We start from the raw sequence: 22,638 nt of genomic DNA, 5'->3' as shown, positions 1-22,638 counted from the left end.
CTTACAGAGAAACACCAACTGACACATTTTGTGTGTGCAAGAATAAGAGAAAACCCAGAATAATTCTTGGTTTAGAAGTACGGAATCATAAAAACACTCATATTATTTTGAAGCTCATATTATTTGACATTTTCTTGTAGACCTGTAAATAACCCTGAGAGACTGTAAATGTCACTATCTGGTAAAAAATACAAGCTTTGCGAACCACACTAGAGAAATTACACTCATAGGCACACATGTGTGTACATGCCTGCGTACCAAATAGCTACCATTTTCCCTCCATTCCCCCTGGGCCAGTGTGAGTCTACAACACACAGAATGCAAATATCACCAGACCACATAAATAAACACTCACAGTATTGGCAGAACTGTGGAGCATCTGTCATTTGAAACAGTCGGATGTACTACATCCTATATGCAATATTACAACAATATAGAGAATGACAGGAAATCAAATATCCACACTTCCAATGTTTGTGTGATTTGAGTAAAAGTGTGTTTTGTAGATTTAACAAATATAGATGTTTGTTGAAGAGCAAAATATATACTTGGGTAGGCTAGGTAAGGCCTACACCTACATTCAGGATACCACCCTTTTATGACCAATGAATTTATAAGATTTATATCAACGTTTATGTTTATAAAAATCATTTTTATTGACAATGCACTTACAAAAAGTAATTTATAGGCAAATAAATACTTTAGAAATGAGAAAAAATTATATTGACTTTATATATAGAAAGGCTCAGGCCTGAAAATTGCACTTTTAAAAGGACAGGACTATCTGTGTACTCATATCAGGGTTGCCAGGTCTGCACAACAAAAGTAGCCCAAAAATAGCCCAATGCAATTTTTTTCATCGGGCGGCCGAATTCTCCATTGAATCTAAGGGCATTTTAAGGGCGTCTGAAATTGTACGTACGGGGGTGGAAATCAACACGCGACATAAAAAATCTGTGGGAAAACTGCAGACTTGGCAACACTGATTCATATCTATCAACACTATCCCTAATCAAAAAATACATCTATTGGTATTCTTAGACATAACATATGATATTATTTAATCTCTTTTAAATATCTTTTCCTTGCATTCATCAGGTTTTAGTATTCTTCTAAAATTGTAAATTAAAAGGATAAAAAAAAAAAATAGGATAAAATAAATAGGATACATTTTTGTTCCTGTGAGAATAGCAAAACTTGCTCACACAAATACACACTCACATACTTGAGATTATAAACATCCAGGGTCATACCAGAACCCATATATTAAAGTGCCAGTACTGTCGGCATCAGGATGTACAGTAACAGAACAGTACATTATGGTGAGGTGCTAATGAGTATAATAACAGTGTTTCACTCACCTTTGGCTCGATGGTCTTCTTCTTTAGGACACTTTCCCCCCTCCCACCATCGACGCTTTAGGATTTCTAATCTGTTGTTCTCTTGCAGCTGGAGCACACCTAACGTGATCTCATCTCTGAATGGTGAACCTGAGAGAGAGAGAGAGAGAGAGAGAGAGAGAGAAAGAATGAAATTAGCTAGTTTAACTGGTTGGTCAACTGGACTCCCAGGGTTACCAGCCGACAAGTGTCCAAAACTATCTACTGTAAAACCTTGGCAAGGCTGGGAAACTTGATAACTATGATAAGAGTTAAAGAAGTGAAGGCTAAGGCTAAGGCTAGCAATGCTACAGGTAGTTTAAGATTAGCAATGCTACACGGTAAACAGTTTTTGGCCTTTTAGACACTTCTACCGACAGGGACAGTGATTTGAAATGACCCAAACTAGTGTTGCCCTCATTAGCACTAGGGTTCAATGCGCCAAACCACATATGCTAACTGATAAGACATGACTCTGAATGTCTTAAGTCAACTGATGTTGTGCAAATGAGTTAAATTAGCCAGTGTGTCAGAATGAAAATGAATGTTATGATAGGTTAATTCCAAATTATTTGTCTTGTTAGAATAACATCATCCCTCATTAGACATTACTGTATCACAGCTAATCATATCCCGCTAATAACAATGTGACGTGAAAGGATGTGTTCATCAAATTAATAGATGTTAATTTAAATTAAACACTGCAGATATGCACTGGAATGGATCAGCTGTCACTGAATGTTACTTTATTATTCATTCAAAGGCTGTGAATGTGAAGTATCATTCAGGTGCATGTTTTTAAACCTCAGTATGAGCACGAAACATTTATGTCAACATCACTTATATAAAGCCCTGTATTTAAAGTTGCCATTTTTTTCTCATGTCATGTAGACTAAGAAATTTGCAACCTTTTAAAAACACCTTGACTTCTAACCAACCCAGGAAAAACATGCCTGTGGCCACATTTCTGCAAAATGATAATACATTTCTTCTTGCACGTTTCACAATACTTTTTCAAAGTGAAATGTCAAGTTAATGGGTCTAAAAGTGCATTCAGTTTTATCAGAAACAGATAACGTGAATCTGGCAACATTTAGTACTTGGGTTGTTGTATTATTGCAGCAGTTTGGAAATTAAATAGCTTATGAGTGGCGCTAAAAGGTTAATGCATTAATCGCATTTTAAAATTAATGTACCACCTACACTAAACCCTTAAACCTTACCAATAGCAAAAAGCATAGCATTAGCTGAAGCAAACACAGTAAATTGTATCTACACTGCGTGCATAATTATTATGCAAGTTGATTTTCTGATCAATTTTTTTTTCCAAGCACATTTTGCCAATTCCAAACCATATCAATCTTAATAACTACTATTAATTTTGTATTTAATCATTTATAAGTGATATATATATAATTGTTCATGAAGGCTGGAAATAAACGCCTCATATTCAGGTGTGCATAATTATTAGGCAGGTTTTCTTTTACAGGCAAAATGAGCCAAAAAAAAAAAAAAAAAGAGATTTAACTCAGACTTGAAAAGTCAAAAATTATTAAATGCTCTTTAAATGTTCAATACTAGAAATTGCAAAGTTAAGGCATGACCAATGGACAGTGAAATGCTCATTGGGTCAGATAAAAACAGGTGGAGAAGAGTGCAAAAGAATTAAGATTAATAATTAAATGTGAAACCATCAGGAACCCTTTAGTCTCCAGCTCCACCATTTTTCAGAACTGCAACCTACCTGGAGTCTCCAGAAGTGCAAGGCGTCAGGATCTCAGAAACTTAGGTTAGATAAAGAATCCTAAAAAACATACATGAATACTGTTTTTTATATGCTTTATAGACAGACAGATTGAGAGTGACTCTTGAAGGACCAGCACCACATCCTTGTGTACCACTGTTTGAAGAATTTATCTTCCAGAATCTAGCAGTAAGTTTTGGGAGTTCATTTTTAGTCCATCTCCTACCCTGAAGTCTGTCTTGCGGAGATGGACTAAAAATTAACTCCCAAAACTTATTCATGTATTTTACAACACTTCAGCTTGTGATTCTTATTAAGTGGGTGTCATTTTTTAGGATTCTTTACCTAACCTAAGTGTAATATTCACTAACATGAATTAAGTGAATATATTTGAAAATAATATCAATAAATGCTTTAAAAAAATGGTTGTTCTTTGTTAGTTTATGTAACTAGTATTAACAAATTAAACCTGTAAAGTGTTACAAAAGGAAGAAAAGTAATCAACTAGTGACTCAAAAGGTCATTTCATTTTTTACAGTCTAAGGGCCGGGACACGCCATGCCGATGGGTGGCTGTCGGCCAACAGTGGGCAGTCGGAGAGCATCGGTTGGGCTAGTTTTTGCAGTGTGTTCTACACGTCGGCTTTAGTTGGACCTCCGTTGGCTTTAGTCTGGCCGATTGAGCATGTTGAACCGCATCGGGAAAAGAGATCACTCTAATTGGCTGTTCAGCCTTGTAAACCAGTGCACAAGAAAAAAAAAAAAAAAGAAATTTATAAAAATAAGGCGCTTAGAAATTCGTAGTCGTAGACTGTAGTTTTTGCGGTGTGTTCAAGTGCAATGTTTTTGTCTAGACAAAGTCGACGTGAGCCTACACCACCATTCCGCGGTTCTTCGACGTTGGTTTGGTATATATCAGCCTTAAACAAGACTAAGGACGCTGTAGTGACATCATCTGCACTCTAGGTTGCTATGGAAGCAGATGGGGGGTGTCCATGGTGACCAGCCTCTTCATGAATGAGTGGATGAGAGGATTTTATCACTTGGCACCAGAACTTTGGAAGGCGACCTGAAGAGATGTGTTAGAACCAGGAGGAGGGAATGAATGTTTGAGCTCCTGGAAGACATTCTATGACCTGGAGATAGACTTTGAAGACGAATGCTGCTCCTGGGTTCTCATTTTAAATCTAGTTATGGGTTCATGCGATTATGAGCGCATGGTGATATTTTGGAGGACAGTTTAGCCTAGTGGTCATGAGGGTGTTGGACTGATCTTCCTGGAGGACAGAAGATCAAAAACAGCACTGGTAATTTCCTAACCGCATCAATTCACCTACTGTAGGTACACATTCCCCACCTATGTTTGAAAGTATTCATTAGCATCCCTCCTTTATATGTCCTCTCTCTTTTTCTCATAATCTTATCTGCTAAAACAAGACTGTACTCATTACTTTTTAAATTTTTGGAGCCATCATATCTTTTTCAGGGACTAAAAATGAAAGGTTTTTATTATTCTTCATGCATCATGGGAGTCTACAGCAGCCCATATTGGCATGTAGATTGGGCATGTTCTTAATATCCAATCTGCCCCTCAAACACCGGCAACAGTTTTTAGCTAATAACTTTTGGACCAAATGAAAAACAACTAAAAATGATAAAGCTCATAACAATATTACTAATACCTGAACTGAATTTAAAATTAAACATAGTATAATAGTATATAAATAATACTAAAAGATCAGGACGTGTTATTCTCATGTATTTTATTGCTCCCAGTGTTTCCAATTTCTGTCCCATTTGATTTCCACCATTTTAAATCCTTCTTCAGGTTTCACCAAATCCTCCCCAAATTTCATCAGAAATATTACAGTCTATGTCAGTAAAGAGCTATTAAAAGGTTTCTGATATACTACACTGTTCAAGTGTAACACATCAAAGACACTAAACATGAAGTAAGGTCATAGCTTTACAATTTTTTGAGAAATTGACATGAAACTTGCTATGTATTATTGCCAAGAGCATTTGGTGACAGTTCTACCTAGTTAAGACTTCATAAATAAAAGTACTTTTTAGTTTTTTATTTAATAATGGTTTTTTTTTCAAGATTAGTTTTCCCCCATCATAAATATAACCAACACGAAATACCCTAATGAAACTGCTAGAAACGATGCCACACATGAGGTGAGGCTGTATTTAAGCTAAACTTTTTCATATTGATATATGACTTAGAAATGTATAAATAGTGGAAAATCTACTCTACTAATGATAGATTTCATTTTCATAATCTACTAATGATAGAGTCCAGAACATTGACATTTTAAGCTCTTCTCTCTGTTCTTACAAATGCCAAAAGTAGCAAGTAGGGATCAAAATTACAGGACAAAAAAGCAATACAATTGCTAAATATTATCAGTCATTTGATGAATTGTACACCGAACAACATTGGAGCTGAATTAAAGACATTTTGCATTTCAGACATATGCTGATCAGCTTCAAAAGAATGTTGAAAAATATTACGGAACTATTAGCTTCCTTAGAAGTCTTTGGGAATTGGAGCAGTAGGCCTACTGTGCGAAATCACCACATGACGCCAATAACACTTTTACGGCCTATTTCACTTTCACAGCTGGATGTAAGCTTCTTAAATTTTGACTTGACAAGCCCCTTTGCACTCAAGTCCTGAAAACCTTTCTACGTTTTTCCAGTGAATACAGTGGCTCAGTGGTGGCCATTATCTCACCCAGCCCAATCCTTTAGCCACAATTAAGACCCCATGTTTTCTCTTTTCCAGCCTTCCTCATTGTAACACCCAATAGTGAGCATTAAAACCCTCAATACAAAACACATATGCCATAAATTGTTCCTTTTCCCTCCCTCATGTTTCTGTATGTCAATGAATAATTGCTGGAAATGCCAAATGTCAAAGTCAAAGTCAGAATTGCTATTTATCAAGCGTCGCGGAAAGTGCCAAGCCATCTATCCAGGAGAAAAATTAGATAGAAATGTGCAATATCAGAGCATGAAGAGATGCTATCATTGTGACATCGGCTTTCTTGTTTGTGTGATGTTCTGTGGGCCATCATCATGTTTATTTCTGGCAGTACTAAAATGTTTTTTTTTTTTTTTTTTTACTTTTGGATTATTATTATTTTTATTCAGAGTGATAATGGGCAGGGAACAAAAAATGTTCACATTCAAACTCACACCATACACTTGAGCACCATGGCACAACATGTCAGAGTTTGTGTTCTAATACTGTAGCTAATAGTTTGTGTGCTAATAAGTCACATCTCAGACAGAACTAAAACAGAAATTTTGCCTAATAAACACACAAATAAATGCTGATTAAAGTGGGAGAGACAAAAAATGGCAGTGTTTTGTCTTGTCATCAGAAAAGCCCAAAAAAGAAAGAAAACCTGACAGTGGACACTTATCTGGATTGCAAGAAGAGGACAGTATGGACTGTCAAAAATATTCTTTTTATTTTACCTTTTTTTAAACTCTGTCACGGTAGTCCCTTGAGAAACATCATAAAGGCAGGAGCACTGTTGCCATAGCTCCATGAACATTTCCTCCATTGTAAAATTCCACCTAGCAGGAATACCAATACCCTTGTCTCTCTTTCATTTCGGCATGTTTGAAAGCATATACGAAGGCACTTCTTTGATCCTATTGGCCAGTGTCACAGATGTGACGGAACTCGCTGTGAACGACTGGAAAAAATTAAACATGCTAGTCTCTCTGTCGTGACATTGTGAAGCGTCGCAAATGCGGCATCAGTTGTCATCCACTATGACACACTACACGAGATGAAAATCGAATCTTGCATCCCGACACCCATTGTCATTTACGAATCCCCACGACACCCTACGTGGTAGTCGCAACATCTAGCTACTGGGGTGCCTCAGGGCTCAGTGCTCGGACCGCTTCTCTTCTCCATCTACATATCATCACTAGGATCTGTCATTCAGAAACATGGTTTTTCATATCACTGCTATGCTGATGACACACAACTCTACCTCTTATTCCAGCCAGATGATCCGACGGTAGCTGCTTGCATCTCAGCCTGCCTGCCTGCCATTTCTTGCTGGATGAAGGACCACCACCTTCAACACAACCTTGCAAAGACAGAACTACCTGTGGTCTCAGCCAGCCCAACACTTCATCACAACTTCTCTATTCAGCTAGGTTTGTCAACCATAACTCCATCCAGGACAGCCATGAACCTTGGAGTTGTGATTGATGATTATTTAAACTTTACAGACCACATTGCTAGAACTGCTCGGTCTTGCAGATTTGACTTATACAACATTAGGGAGATCAGGCCCTTCCTATCAGAGCATGCTATACAACTCCTTGTCCAAGCTATTGTTCTATCCAGAATGGACTACTGTAATGCTCTCTTGGCAGGCCTTCCAGCATGCACTGTCAAACCTCTGCAACTGATCCAGAATGCTGCAGTAAGAGCGGTCTTTGACGAGTCGAAGAGAGTGCACGTTACATCTCTTTTGATAAACTTGCACTGGTTGCCAATTGCCCCCACATCAAATTCAAGGCACTGATGTTTGCCTACAGAGCAACCACTGGCTCTGCACCCCTATACCTACACTCACTACTTCAGACTTATGTTCAGACTCCAGAAGTTCATATGGAGCAGCATTTACTGTGAATGGAGCCGCTCTGAGATTGAAGAAACTTGTAACCTGCATGCATTTAAATAATTAAAACATCACTGAAACCCTCAGCAGATATTTAACTGAATTGCAGCCTTTGTGATTTCACAATAGCACCATGATATATTATGATTTTAAATGGTTTTAATATATCATGCAGCCTTTGAAAACGGTCTAATAATGCAGTTTATGGATTCTCGTCCATGGAATACGCCACTTCAGGTATTTTGCCGGTTAATCGTCATGGGCAAATTGCAATTGAGGATTTTTTTTAAATCAAGTACTCTAATTTAATCGAGGAATCGTGACAGCCCTTGAAAAGAGAAAATATTTTAGCATTAAACAACATGACACAATACATGCAGGAATATGTCTGGATACCAATTAGTCATGGATTTGCAGGTTAACATGGCCCAAATAACCCTTGCTGAAAAAAGTATGTTTCTCCATTGACGGCCATTAAAAAGTACCTATAGAACAATGGAAGCCACATCAGAGTACAAAAATAAAACAAGCAATTTATCGTGAGATGAAGTTCAAAATAAGAAATAAAGTCACTAAAGTGTGAAGTCAAAAGTATTAAACTTTTCCCCCGCTTGCTGCGGCTGGCTTGTATACTGGCCAAATACTGTATTTTAGACCTCCCTGCTAGACACTCAAAAGTATTTCTACTTATATAACAAGGTTAAAATCAAACCTGGGTTTCTCTTAAACCTTTATATCCCACCTGAAGCCTTTCTCTCTCTTTCTTTTTATTTCTCTGACTTTTTCACTTCCGCCCTACTCACCCAGAGGCATGCCGATGCCGTAGCCCTTGGTGTCCAACAGGCCTCCTATCTGAGTGAGGTTGCAGTTGAGGCGTCGGTGGTACTCGTTCATGGTGCTCTCCAGAAGAAAGGCGTACTTGGAGTTTAAGACCCGCGCTATGCCCTCCTCTGTGCTCTTCACGAACACACTGGGCTGCTTGGAGTACATGTAATTCCACATGCGCTGGTATGTCTGGTAGCGCGAGTTCTAAGAGCGAGAGTGCAGAGAGGGTTCGTCATCACAGATGAAAGTCATTGGAAAAGACAGAAAGAGAAAAGAGAGGTGAAACAGACATAGTATTGGAAGGCGGAGAAAAATCAAAGACAAAATTATATTTGCGGGGACATGAGGACAGGTGAATGAATAAAGAGACATTTTATTGGCAGACATTGAGAGTGAACTAGATTAAGGTAACATATTGAAAGAAAGTGAAAATGTAAGGGAAAGAAAGATGGATAATACATTATTAATGTAATAGGGGAAGTGAACTTGGCCTCCAGTGTGAATATAGATGTGGCTGTGAGTCACTAAGCCAACTGCTTGCTGCCATAAACAGGACATGATGCATTATGACATCATTTAAACCACATGCACAAACTAGCCAATTAACTCTACTGCTAATTAAAGCATTGGATACATTTTGACTAGCCGTGTATCACTTGATTTCAGCTCCAATTGTTTTGTTTTTGTTTTTCATTCTGTATTCTAAATTATTTACATAAGGTAAACACGGACCCGCAGACTAGTCAACCACTTTTCTGAGCAACTAGTCAAAACGAGTAGTCGAGAAAGCTGTATTGTGAACAGATCTACCTACAAGTGAATCTCCCATCCCACCACATCCCAAAGGTGCTCTATTGGATTGAGATCTGGTGACTGTGGTGGCCATTTGAGTATAGTGAACTCAAGAACTTACTCAAGAAACCAGTTTGAGATGATTTGAGCTTTGTGACATGGTGCGTTATCCTGCTGGAAGCAGCCATCAAAAGATACATTGTGGTCTTGGATGGACATGGTCAGCAACAATCCTCAGGTAGGCTGTGGTGTTTAATCAATGCTCAATTGCTACTGAGGGTCCCAAAGTGTGCCAGAAAATATCTTCCACACCATTACACCACCACCACCAGCCTAAACCATTGATACAAGGCAGAATCAGACTCATCAGACAAGGCAACGTTTTTCCAATCTTCTATTCTTCCATCTTCTGCTGCTGTAGCCCATCTGCTTCAAGGTTCGATGTGTTGTATGTTTAAAGATGCTCTTCTGCAGACCTCGATTGTAACAAGTAGTTATTTGAGTTACTGTTGCCTTTCTATCAGCTCAAACCAGTCTCGCCATTCTCCTCTGACCTCCAGCATCAACACGGCATTTTCGCCCATAGGATTGTTGCTCGCTGGATATTTTCTCTTTTTTGGACCATTTTCTGTAAACCCTAGAGATGGCTGTGTGTGAAAATCCTAGTTGATCAGTAGTTTCTGAAATACTCAGACCATGCCACATTCAAAGTCCCTTAAATCACCTTTCTTCCTCATTCTGATGCTCAGTTTAAACTTCAGCAGATCGTTTTGATTAGTTAGTTGCGTTAAGGAGCAGTTGAACAGGTGTATCTAAAAAGTGGCCAGTAAGTGTTTTTCAACATTGATAATAAGAAATGTTACTTGAGCATTAAAATGATTTCTGAAGGATCATGTGACACTAAAGACTGGAGTAATAATCCATCACATGAATAAATTACAATGTATTAAATAGTTATTTTAAGCATAAGAGACTTCTTTCAAAAACATTAAAACACCTTGCTGACCCCAAACTTTTGCACTGTACTGTATAAATATTGTCAGTATTATTAAAAAATATATATTAATATTAATAAATACCTATACATGCAAAAGGTGGGGCTTGTATAGAACTTTGTGAATGAAGGGCATTTCAATTTGTGGAAATCTGAAGCTTTCTGTGAAGTTCTGCCAGCACAGATTCCGTGTGGGCTTGTATATGAGTCACTAGTCCAGTTATCGCCATAAACAGGAAGTGATGCATTATGACATCACACGTGCACACATGGAAAGCACACACACACACAATTTCACACAAACACATGCTTGCACAAACAAGGACCTACGTACCATGAAGAAGGTCATAGTACTTCCTCCTTGTATAGTCCCATACTGGATGTTCGTCTGATCTGCCAAGTCATCAGCAGATTCGATTGGCACCTCCATCCTCTGAACCGTCAGAAAAGCTGCAAGGTTTGCCGTGTAGGAGGAAATGATGATCAGCGTGAATGCCCACCTGTCCCGTGCACACAGGAACACAGTGTTTTTTTCCATCAGAAATATATATGAAAGTATATTAGAGACAGATGTTTACATAAGACACAGGTGTGTGCAGATATGCTTACATACAAACATCACTCAATGAATATTGAAAAACACCCACAGCTGCAATGTCAACCAGATGGACCTGGTTTGATCAAATGCAAAATAGCAAGCTATAAAAAAATCAATGAATAGTGTTTGTGAACTCTGTGGAATTATCTGTAATTTGATGACAGACATGATGACAGTTAACACATCAACCATTTAATTGACTCTAATTTATGCCAGATGTTCTTCTAACCAACGCGATCTAGAAAAAATGCGGTAATACCAACTTTAAGCTGGTAAACTAAACTATGTTCTGGAATACTGTTAACCAGTTCAACCAGCTCCCCACCAGAGCCAATGTGGTCTACAAACTCTGATCAGGATGGTCTGCTGGGTTGACCTCAGGACCACTAACTGGTAGTCCAGTTGGTCAGACACCTAACTAGCTTTAACCAGGTAAAAAACAAGCCATGTTCTTGGTGTTGTCCACAAACTATTTACATGATATTCCAAAGAAAAAAAAATTGTCTTCATGCTCTGTTTGATCTGAAATGTTTAGAAATCCATCGCATTATAAAAGTACGCTACTATTCAAAAGTTTGGGGTGGATAAGATTTTTTTTAAAATTAGGCTCACCAATGCTGCATTCACTTGATCAAAAATACAGTGAAAACAGTAATGTTATGAAATGTTAAAATTACTATTTAAAATAACTGCTTTCTATTTTAATATATTTTAAAATGTAATGTATTTCTGTGATGCAATGCTGAATTTTCAGCATCCTTACTCCAGTCTTCGGTGTCACATGATCCTTCAGAAATCATTCTAATATGCTGATCACATGAGCATTCTGATTATTATCAATGTTGAAATCAGTTGTATTTTTTTACTATTTTTGTGGAAACTACAATATTTTTTTAGCATACATGGATAAATCAAAAGAATTACCTAGTTCTGGCATGAAACTCTAGATGGCGCAGGCTAATAGGTCTTTAACTCATTTTTAGCGATCACGTCATTATCTACATAGCACAGCTGATTGGTTGCTGTCACATGAACGGCCACTGAGCAGCGGCTCAACATTCAAACAAATACCAGTAGTGTTGCTGTTAGCAGTCTGCAGCGTGCTTTCAGAAACCCTCCACCTTCCCCAGCTCCACCTGTATAGATCTGCTCTGGGGGTTCATTCATGTATATTACATGTGCAGCAACATGTCTTACATGCTCACAGCAATGTCTGTGAATGTACTGGCAGTAGCAAGTCTCGGTACCTGCTCTGCAGCAGCAGCAGCGTAGCAAATCTATTCCGCCAAGACCAAATACATTTACAGTGCCGTATCAATTACCATGCCAATCTCTAATGCCATACCAGTCTTCCGAGAGTTGTCATGACAGAACGGCATTTATTTTTGAAATACAAATCTTCTGTAACATTTGTTACATGTCTTTACTGTCATTTATGATCAATTTAATGTATCCTAGCTGAATAAAATTAATTTCTTTAGAAAAAAAAATCTTACTGACCCCAAACTTTTGAACGGTAGTTTGAATTTCTTTGCGATTATGAATGCTGATTCATGTTGATGAAGGATTTTTTTAGTAGGAAGTTTGAGAGCCCTTCCCAACACAGGCATGGAGTGTGGTCTTCCCCACGCTAAATCATGCCCAGATGAAAGGAAACTTCTGTCCTCAGAGAAAGAGCTTTAAGAGACTGGTGAAGCATTTAAAACCTTTCTAAAGAGACTGGCCTCTAAAAATGCACAAACAGGCAGATTAGTTACTTGTCATTTAGTAAAAGCTCTTTATCAAAAATTAAAGTACACCAATTGCAGATACACGTCCCCCTAGAGCATCACAGAGTTTAGTGTTGTGCTCAGGGACACAGTGGAGTTAGACGGGCGCTCTCCGGTTTCTGGGTCACCCCTGTGTGGGATTAAAGTTGCATCTATTGTGTTTATTTCACACCACAGATGATTAAACATTCAGCTTCCACTGCATGCACAGATCAAATCATTTCAGCTCCATTGTTAGTCTTCTTGAAAGTGGTTGTTCAACTTAAACGACCTCAACAGCAAGGCGCAAGACAGAAATTGAAGAGATGGAACAGAAGACAGCTTGACCTGATATAGCAGGAAGAGTGCAAAATGAACTGAGAGGTTGGAGACTAATCTGGAAATACCCTACAAAAGAGTGAAGCGCACTCTTTGTGCAATATATGTCTGCAAGCAAAACAAACATGCCCACACAAACTTAATACACTTTACACTTTCAATAAGTGAGAAAAGACACACTCACTCACTCTTAATGGTCTCTTTACACAGAGAACAGATTTTTGGTGCATGTTAAATTGAAATAATGCATCCCCATGGGTGAAAATCTGCCCTGCAGAAAATGTTCACACCAAGTAGGTCATTTTTTTTTGTTTGCTTGGCCAAAAAACAAAACAAAATACACAACACATACCAACAAATAAGATATGAGTGATTATTCAGCTAGAGGCACTTGAGAAAATGAAACTTCTTTCAACTATTTTAATTATGCTTAAACATGAATAAAAAGCTGATCTTGGTGTTGATCATCCTTCAAGTAGATTTTGGTAATATGCTAGTTTGTACTCTGTACTTGCTAACACCACAAGTTAGACAGCAGTCAATTAAATACATAAATATGTATGTATATTGAATTAAGTAATTTACATTTAAATATGAAAATAAAATGAACGGTTTCATTTGTCCCTTTCTCAAAAACGTTTGGTGCAATGGTAATATTGGTGACAGTGATTCTATGTAATTAAAAATTTCAAATTATACACATAAAATTAAATGAAAATACATTCAAGGTTCATTGGCAAAAGTGCAGTATAATAAAGAATAATTTTCATGACGTTAACTCTTTTTATTCATTTATTATAAAAGAGAAGTTTAAGTCTGGGTTGGGACAAAAGCACAAAATAGAGAAATTCTGGAAAATCTATCCATTTAACGATCATATTCCAACACTAGAAAAAGTAATTAAAGAGAAACAATACAAAGTTTAAAGCTATTATAATCTATCCTTTAAAAATAGGATTGCTTTAAAAAAAAACTTTAACATCCTCATTGGGTACAGAAAAGTTCTACAAACTGAAGAATCAACTTCAGTGTTATTTTCGTATTGTTTACTAATTTAGTATTTATTAGCTTTAATTTTTATATTTTATATTTTCATACATATACCCAATATGATATATATATATATATATATGGGTCAATGACGTGACGGGTCATTTTTTTGTCCAAATGCCTTAATAATAATAAAAAAACAAAGATATGACATCCAAAGTATGTAAGGTAGTAAAACTAGATCACTTTTATTGAATCCAAAAGTTTTAAATTATATTTTGCTACATATAATGGTATTTTAAAGATTTTGAAGTGTCAAAAGGTCATATGTATTGTGAAAAGCGCTATACAAATAAATGTGAATTCAGTTTAACTGTCCAAAGGCCAATACAGCCATTTAATTTGTGATTAAAATATCTATTAAAAATGTAATAAATAGATATTTTTTTATTCTGGCATGATTTTATATCATTATATATCAACATAGTGCAAAATGGTATTAAAATTATGTGTAGTTGTCGTTGCTTTGTTATGAGAAAGAATGTCCAGAAAAATGAATTTCATTGATGTCATTCAGAGTAACCAATATAAAGGGAACATTTTGGATCAAGTCATGCATTTAATATCATGTGACAGGATGTGACATCATTCAGACGCCTGCAAAAGGACCACATGGTCATGAAGCAAAGTAACTATTTGAAAAATTAATGTTTTTACTTTCTCATACACATGTCCCCAAACATCAGGTCATTTGGTACAACTGCTATAAAACATGGAAAATGTTGTAATATTTTAAAAACTCAGCCTGTTAGCATTGTTTGAAAATATTGTCATTCAGTATAACCAAAAGTGTCATTTGGTAAAACTGAAATTTTGGTTAAACTAAATGACTTTTTTGGTGACAAATTTTGTCCATCTTGTAAAAAAAATGACAAAAGCAGTGTTAACTGATTATAAAAAAAAAAGTCATTGTTAACACTTAATAAAACTTCAAAATTAATTATATGTCCATTATGTTTTTTTACACTTTTAAAAACCTTATTCGTCAATGACCCATAATATAGTATTAGTTTTATATACTTCAGTTTTACTAATTTTAGAACTTAAACATTTATTTCCGGTAGTTCACAAGGCAACATTTCTAATTTTTGTTATTTTAGTTTTAGTTTTTTATTTAAGTTTTTCATCTAACATTCATAACTTTATTTCAATTACCAAAAACAGTTAATAATATAGTATTAGTTTTAGTTAATAACAACACTGTGACTCATGTACTGTAAGCTTTCTGTTCATGTGTGCAGAACCAGCTTGTGGAGATACTGATGTAGCACGAGTTCAGTGTGAAAGAGTGTCTTTATTACTCACAGATTCACATGCACACTTACTGCATGGTTTCTTACACCTCAAAAGAAGTGTGAACCATCCCCACACTTACCAAACGCCACTGACACAGCGTGTGGACAGGGCCCGGGGCATGATCTCTGAGCCCTGCTGCATGAAACCACCGATCGGAAACCACAGGCTGTTCCCTAGTGTGTACTGATTCTCCAGGAGGTCCTTGCGTTCCCGCCAACATGGGAAGGGGTTGTACCACTCATATGGACTCAGCCTGATGGAGGGAGAGAAAGAAACAAACAATGAAACAGTGAAAGACTACTGTTACCTCAGGAAGAACGCTGGACTGTGAATATAATGATATTCAAAATAGATCTGTGTGTATTGAGTGACAGTGTGGTACCTGGCAGCCAGGAAGAGTACACAGCTAACGGCCAGATAGGCTAAAAGCATAAAGAGCCAGACAGCTGGTGAAAACGGATCCAAGAAGGAGAAATAACCTGGCTTCCTGCCCTGTAGAAAGCACATAAACAATACAAATAATGCTTTCACCACTCCCACAGAATCTCAAAACAGCTAAAAGCTTTTCCTGATACAATTGCTGTTTGTTATTGTTTCGTTTAGTGCACCTTTTCATATGCAGAGATTTGGTAAAAGGTTGTTATTGATACAGACAAAACATTATACACAATTTTTCATTTATGCATTATGCATCAGGCAGGTGCTTTCATCCCAAGCGACTTACAATGCATTAAAGGTATGCATGTCTTCTCAGGGAAGCGACGCCCTTACACATTTGCACCATGCTTTGATGTTTAAGCTACAAGAATGCAAGATTTTCTCACAAGATTGTTAAACAGGACAATCCAACTAAACAAAATCTTACAAAAATTCTTTACTAAGCACCACCTGTTGCCCATAGCAATGTCTTACCCTGATTCACTATGGTAAATCTACTATAAGTGTTTATATTTTAGACCTGTCAGGATGGTTTTCGTGGGAAATTGCCCACGAAATATGTCACTTGCCCATGCGTGTCTCGTCATATAAAACACGGAACAGAGGAGAGTCTGCTGGCAAAAAGAGAACGCGACAGAGCTCGTAATAAAACAAGAGTCAACATTGGCTTGGCTTTTCAGAGATGGTGAGAACTGAGGGATTTGAAATGTTGTAAAAGTGAGTAATTCATGAGGTGAGTAAGGTATTTTATACCTTACAGATAAATTGCTATAACAGATAGATTTCTATATGTAGCTCTCTAACAGAGTTCATTGTAAAGCATTATCTATTGAGAAGGGTCATTTCATTATGGTTGTTGTAGCACTGTGCTGGAATTTATTTGCAAGGAAGTACAGTGTCTATTAATGGGTTTAGCTACAGTAACGTCTTCAGTCAGCTTGAAATCCTTTCCATCTCAACTGGTTCTATCTCTTAAGACTAGTAGTGAATGTTTTATGAGCAGTAGGATTTATCCACAGTCACGCAGAGCCAAAACACAACCAAATCAATGTTCTTTTTGCAAAATTCATGCAGATTTGTTTTTTAACCGCTAGAGGGCCAAAAGTTACAAAGTGTACCTTTAATAAAAACTGAGGGAAAAAAATGAATAATAATAACAAATAAACAATAATAAATAAATATATATAATACTAATAATTTAAGTAATAATATAATAACAACAACAATAATTAATAATAATAATTTATTATTATTATTATTATACATATTCTTGAAAGGTTTTGTGAGATTCACCCAAGAATATTACATAGTCAATGATAGGGGTGGACGACAGGGTTTTTAAAAATAAGAACAAAAATGCACATTGCATAGAGACACACATCTGGTTTTCTCCCAACTGTTAACATTCACTTAAGACATAATCGACTGTGTTTATGTAAACCTTGTGTGTATCTGACAGTTTAAGCGCAATAAGACGCGAAAGATAACATAGTTCAGTACTCACATGCAGTTTGACAAGCGTGTTTCGGGTGTATGCGCTTCGAAAAGTGTGCGGATTTAAAACGCATGCAAATAATAAACTTTCAGAATTGTGAATAACTGTAATATCAAGTACGTGTAACCCTACCTCTGCGTTAATGTGATGTGAATGTACGTCATGTTGTACAGTAGGTCGGTACGGAGGCGGCAGAACTGCAACTGATAGAATGCACTGTAGCACGATACTACGATATTTCTTCTAAAGCAGATCGTGGAGACATTTTAATCGTCCACGATCAAAAATTGTGATATCGCACACCCCTAGTCAATGATAATAAAATCATTTATGATATATAAATACCAATGTAGTATACAATCGCAATTTAGTATATTATAAATGTGTCTTACTATATGGACGCGGTACAGGATACTGATTCCAAGGTTCATGAATGGTTTGGAGAAATCTATGACCTTTTCCCTCTCTGATGTGATTGTAAATCCAGCCACTGCCAGATCTGCTTTCTGCAACAAACAGAGAGAAAGAGAGAGAATTAGCAACACTAGTTTGATATAGTACTCTCAGTCATTTTGCTGACTGATGCAACATTTTCGGTAACCAAAATTACATTCAAGAGGTATTTGCCACCCATGATTTCCAATAACAGGGAGTTTATTGAGATAAAGTAAAACAGCAAATACAGTGTAGATGATCTCAAACAGACATAAAATACAGCAAAAGCCACAAAACTCTATTTTGATTTTGATTTATTTGACAAAAAAAAAAAAAGTCTGTGGTGCTCTCATGGATTAGCTTATAAAAAAACCTTTAAAGAAATGGCTGTCATCTTACTGAGTAGAATCGTGCATACATGTACTTCCTCTATAATTTGAAACCATTAAAATTCAGCCAAGTTCAGTCACTGCTGAAATTTGTAAAGATCTAATGCACAATAAAAAAAAGAAAAAAGAAGACCTATAATCATCCTGATGGACTTCTGGTATAGCTTCAGGGTTTCTATTACATACTGTAACTTGGAGGTGTTTTACTGACAGATAATAACTACCAACCCCCTCGTTTGTGGTGATAATTTAGTGATGTTGCTAAGCGCTTATTAGTATACCGCTGTGTCAGTTGTACAATGTTTGACTCGCATCAGGCCTGCAATTTCGTTGCGTGTAGTTTGTGCTCCACATGTATTCCCGTGCTAAACATTGACCTTGGTTTCAAGAAGAACCCGAGAAGAAAAGCGTTTGACATTATCTGAGGTTCATTGATAAAGACAAGGAGTGGCAGAGGAAAGAAAAGGGAAATTTAGCACAAGGAGAGTAAGCAAAGAATTGAAAAAAGGAAAGTCAAGGCTGGACAGCTGGATGGATGAATGGACAGATAATAAAGGGATGTAAGTGCACTGAAAGAAGCCTGGTTTGATGGAAGAATTTGATATGAGAGTCCTTGGGTAAAAGGAAAGAGATTTATTTATTACGGGGAAGGAGAGAGATAGAAAAACAGGGCTAAAGAGTGGAAAACAGAAAGAGAGAGGAGGAGAAATAAAATGATGGTCCTTGAGAGAAGAAACAGATACTTGTAGGGGAAAGGGTGATGAGGAATGGTTAAGAACAGAGAGTTGGTAAAGAGAAGGCTTCCAGCGAGGACACAGGGAATATTGTGCCCTTGAGAGATGAAGGGAACGAGGGATATGGAATGAAAAATGAAAGGGAAGAGAATATAAAAGCACAAGAGTGAAAGTTCCTAAGGAAGGAAATGAGCAATAATGAATAAAAAAGCTCAGTGTGGCATTATTTTGCCCTTTTTCTTTCCTCCTCGAGGAGGAGTGGGTGATAGTGCTAGGGAGTAACTATTGTAACAGTAACGCTGCTAAACGTAACTACATTTTTTAGTACCGTGACAGTAGCTCAGCAATTTCTAAAGCAGTGAAGTTTTAAAGTTATTTTTATGTGAGGTGCAGTTTTGCAAGACAAAATGCTACATTTTTTTCACACTGTGCTTTACAATGAGCTTTACAGTCAAACTCAAACATTCAAAAATTAGGAGAATGCTGTATAATTATATATGATATATATATACAAAATAATTGAACAAAAACATAATTGGACTAGTTGTTTATTTATACACTGTAAAAAATATTTTCATGATATGTTATCACAACTTTTTTTCTTGTCAAATCAACTTAATTAATGTGGTTCAGAAAACATAATATTTTGAGTTTCTACTTATTAAACCCAACTCCATTGTATTAACTCAAATTTTTAATTTCAATGAACTCAAAATTTTAAGGCAACCAGGTAACTTATTTTTTTAAGTTAAACCAACAAAAATTTTTTCAGTGTAGAAACTTTAATATTATTTTAGAGCCAGATTTTTAATTATTTTACTTCCGTAAAGGGGTCATGACATGAGAAATCAAACGTGCCTTGATCTTGTGACATATAAGCGGTCTTTGTACCATTAAATCATCCTGCAAGTTTCATAGCTTAAAACGTCCTCCTCATTATAAACAAAGCATTTATTTAATCAAGCTTCAAAAAATGGCTCATTATTATCACAATTGCGGGATCTGTGACGTCACACAGGCAAATACATTTGCATATAACTGCCTCCAGAGCAAGACATCGACGAATAGTTTTACATCATTGTACCATAGGCCAACGCCCACTGGTGTTCACTCACTTAAAGGCTGATATTTGCTTACACTGAATGTGAGTGTTGTGTCGCATCAAAAGTAAATAGAGCCCATTATAATCACTGACGCTGTCTATACTGGATACAGTATACAGCTGCGCGTTCAGTTTCCGACATACTCCGCGCGCTTGAGTCTGCCAACAACAAGACAAATGGAAGAGTGAAGAACATTCGTTTTGACGCGTCCAGTTTAAACAGTCACTGTACAGACTTCAGAAGGATCCCAGCATTGGAAACAAGTGGGTGGTTTATTTTAATGGCTTCCCGGATCTCGTCGGAGGATTATATGTTTGCTCGGAGCATTTTGTTTTGTAAACGAGGCACAGTGTTATGGAGAGTTCGCAAAGAAACTTTTGTTGAAAGATGAAGCAGCCAACTGTATTGAATAACAAACCTTAAAGAGATAGTTCACCTAAAAATGAAAATCCTGTCATCATTTATTCACCCTCAGGTTGTTCCAAACCTGTATAAATGTCTTTGATCTGTTGAACACAGAGGAAGATATTTTGAAGAATGGGGGAAACTGAACAGTTCTGGGCACAATTGATTTCCATAGTATTTTTTTTTTCCTACTATAGAAGTCAATGGTGCCCCAAAGCAGCCCGGTTACAAACTTTCTTCAAAATATCCTCCTTTGTGTTAAACAGAACAAAGAAATTTATACAGGTTTGGAACAACTTGAGGGTGAGTAAATGATAACAGAATTTTCATTTTTTGGTAAGCTATCCCTTTAAGTAAAAGATTTCATAATGCATTGTCTGTAAATGATGGTTTAGTATGGATAATGTTTTCAAAACACTCACTCGCGTGCAATAGCGAGTGGGCGTTGATACTTTTTCCTATGCAATGACGTTAGCCAATCATAACATTGGCCATTTACTGACAAGCCTTAAAGATGCCGCCTCTTAAAAATTGATCATTTCAGACAGGGGGTCAGAATGAAGGATGAAAATAATCATTTTTCCACATATATATTTGTTTTTTATGCAAAAAAACAAAACAAAAAACTTTATTAACATTATAAGTGAACCTCAAGGAACATATTAAAATAATTAAAAAAATCCATCTCATGACCCCATAAAAAGCTTTGATATTGACCCCAAAAAAGCCTTGTAATTAGCTACATTTTATTAAAAGATAATAGCCTACCTTTGTCAACCTGAACTATTTAAAATCATGAGTAGCTTGTAGCATGTCAAGCAAAGTAATTTCCCTAACACTAGGGTGATCAATAGCCATTCATTCTGCTTAAAAAACCCAAGTGTACCCCAGATATCTCTCAATCTGCTTAATTACTGCCTAATTGATTACTGAGAGATAGCTTTGTAAACCACATTCAAAGGGTGTCATCAAACGCTGATGTCAAGGAAGAGCTGAAGTGTGGGTCCATGGAGAGAAAGATATGATACACAGTTTACATACACAATAAAAACGCCAACATGTGACAACTGTACACTGGCTGCAGCAGCAGTAATGGTATAATGTCACTAAATAATTAGACACAGAAGGAGCTGATTAGAATGTGTGAGTGTGTTGGTATATTTCAAAAGGACTTTGCAGAGACCTGCCCACACTGGGGTTAATAGAATGACATTACCGTTCTTATTACTGCCACCATTATTTTTAGCATTAGTGCGAATAGCGCTAATATCAGTAATCGTTACTCTAATGGAAACATCAGCTGGCAATGGTCCAGTGTTGATATCCTGCTAGCTGCATTCAAACATGTAAACATATAAAAGGCTCTTATAATTTTTAATAAAATACAAATTTTCAAAGACAATGCTTTCACCCAAAAATGAGAATTATCCCATGATTTATTCACCCTCAAGCCATATGACTATCTTCTTTCAGAAGAACACAATCGGAGATATATTCAAAAATATCCTGGCTCTTCCAAGCTTTATAATGGTAGTGAATGGGGGGTGTGATTTTGAAGCCCACAAAAATGCATCCATCCATCATAAAAATAATCCATACGGCTCCAGGGGGTTAATATAGGCCTTCTGAAGCGAAGTAATGGGTTTTTGTAAGAAAAATGTCCATATTTAAAGGAACACTCCACTTTTTTTGAAAATAGGCTTATTTTCCAACTCCCCTAGAGTTAAACAGTTGAGTTTTACCATTTTCGAATCCATTCAGCCGATCTCCGGGTCTGGCGGTACCACTTTTAGCATAGCTTAGCATAGTTCATTGAATCTGATTAGACCGTTAGCATCTCGTTTAAAAATGGCCAAAGAGTTTCGCTATTTTTTTACTATTTAAAACTTGACTCTTCTGTAGTTCGTGTACTAAGACCGACGGAAAATGAAAAGTTGCGATTTTCTAGGCCGATATGGCTAGGAACTATACTCTCATTCCGGCGTAATAATCAAGGAACTTTGCTGCCGTACCATGGGTGCAGCAGGCGCAATGATATTACGCTGCGCCTCTCACAAATGTCTCCATGGTTGCAAGGCACGCTCCCTGTGCAAACAGGGGGTCACAGGTGCTGCGTAATATCATTGAAACTCAACTGTTTAACTCTTAGGGGAGTTGGAAAATGAGCCTATTTTCAAAAAAAGTGGAGTGTTCCTTTAAGGCTTTATTAACTATAAT

General features: G+C 36.8%; 1 protein-coding gene across 3 annotated transcripts in view; it reads right to left on the bottom strand.

Moving 5' to 3' along the window:
* LOC127501161 (glutamate receptor ionotropic, kainate 5) overlaps positions 1–22,638 on the bottom strand; it is a 102,602-nt gene that overhangs the window by 5,247 nt on the left and 74,717 nt on the right. For all 3 annotated transcript variants that reach the window (XM_051872984.1, XM_051872985.1, XM_051872986.1), the window contains exons 15-20: positions 17,748–17,861; positions 15,805–15,914; positions 15,502–15,675; positions 10,726–10,891; positions 8,584–8,809; positions 1,362–1,490 (exon numbers count right to left, since the gene is read on the bottom strand). In XM_051872984.1, the coding sequence (XP_051728944.1) occupies positions 1,362–1,490; positions 8,584–8,809; positions 10,726–10,891; positions 15,502–15,675; positions 15,805–15,914; positions 17,748–17,861 (919 nt within the window). The remainder of the gene's footprint in view (positions 1–1,361; positions 1,491–8,583; positions 8,810–10,725; positions 10,892–15,501; positions 15,676–15,804; positions 15,915–17,747; positions 17,862–22,638) is intronic.

Source organism: Ctenopharyngodon idella, chromosome 19 (assembly GCF_019924925.1).
Source record: "Ctenopharyngodon idella isolate HZGC_01 chromosome 19, HZGC01, whole genome shotgun sequence".
Taxonomy (NCBI): Eukaryota; Metazoa; Chordata; class Actinopteri; order Cypriniformes; family Xenocyprididae; genus Ctenopharyngodon; species Ctenopharyngodon idella.
This window is presented reverse-complemented; position numbering and strand designations above follow the sequence as displayed.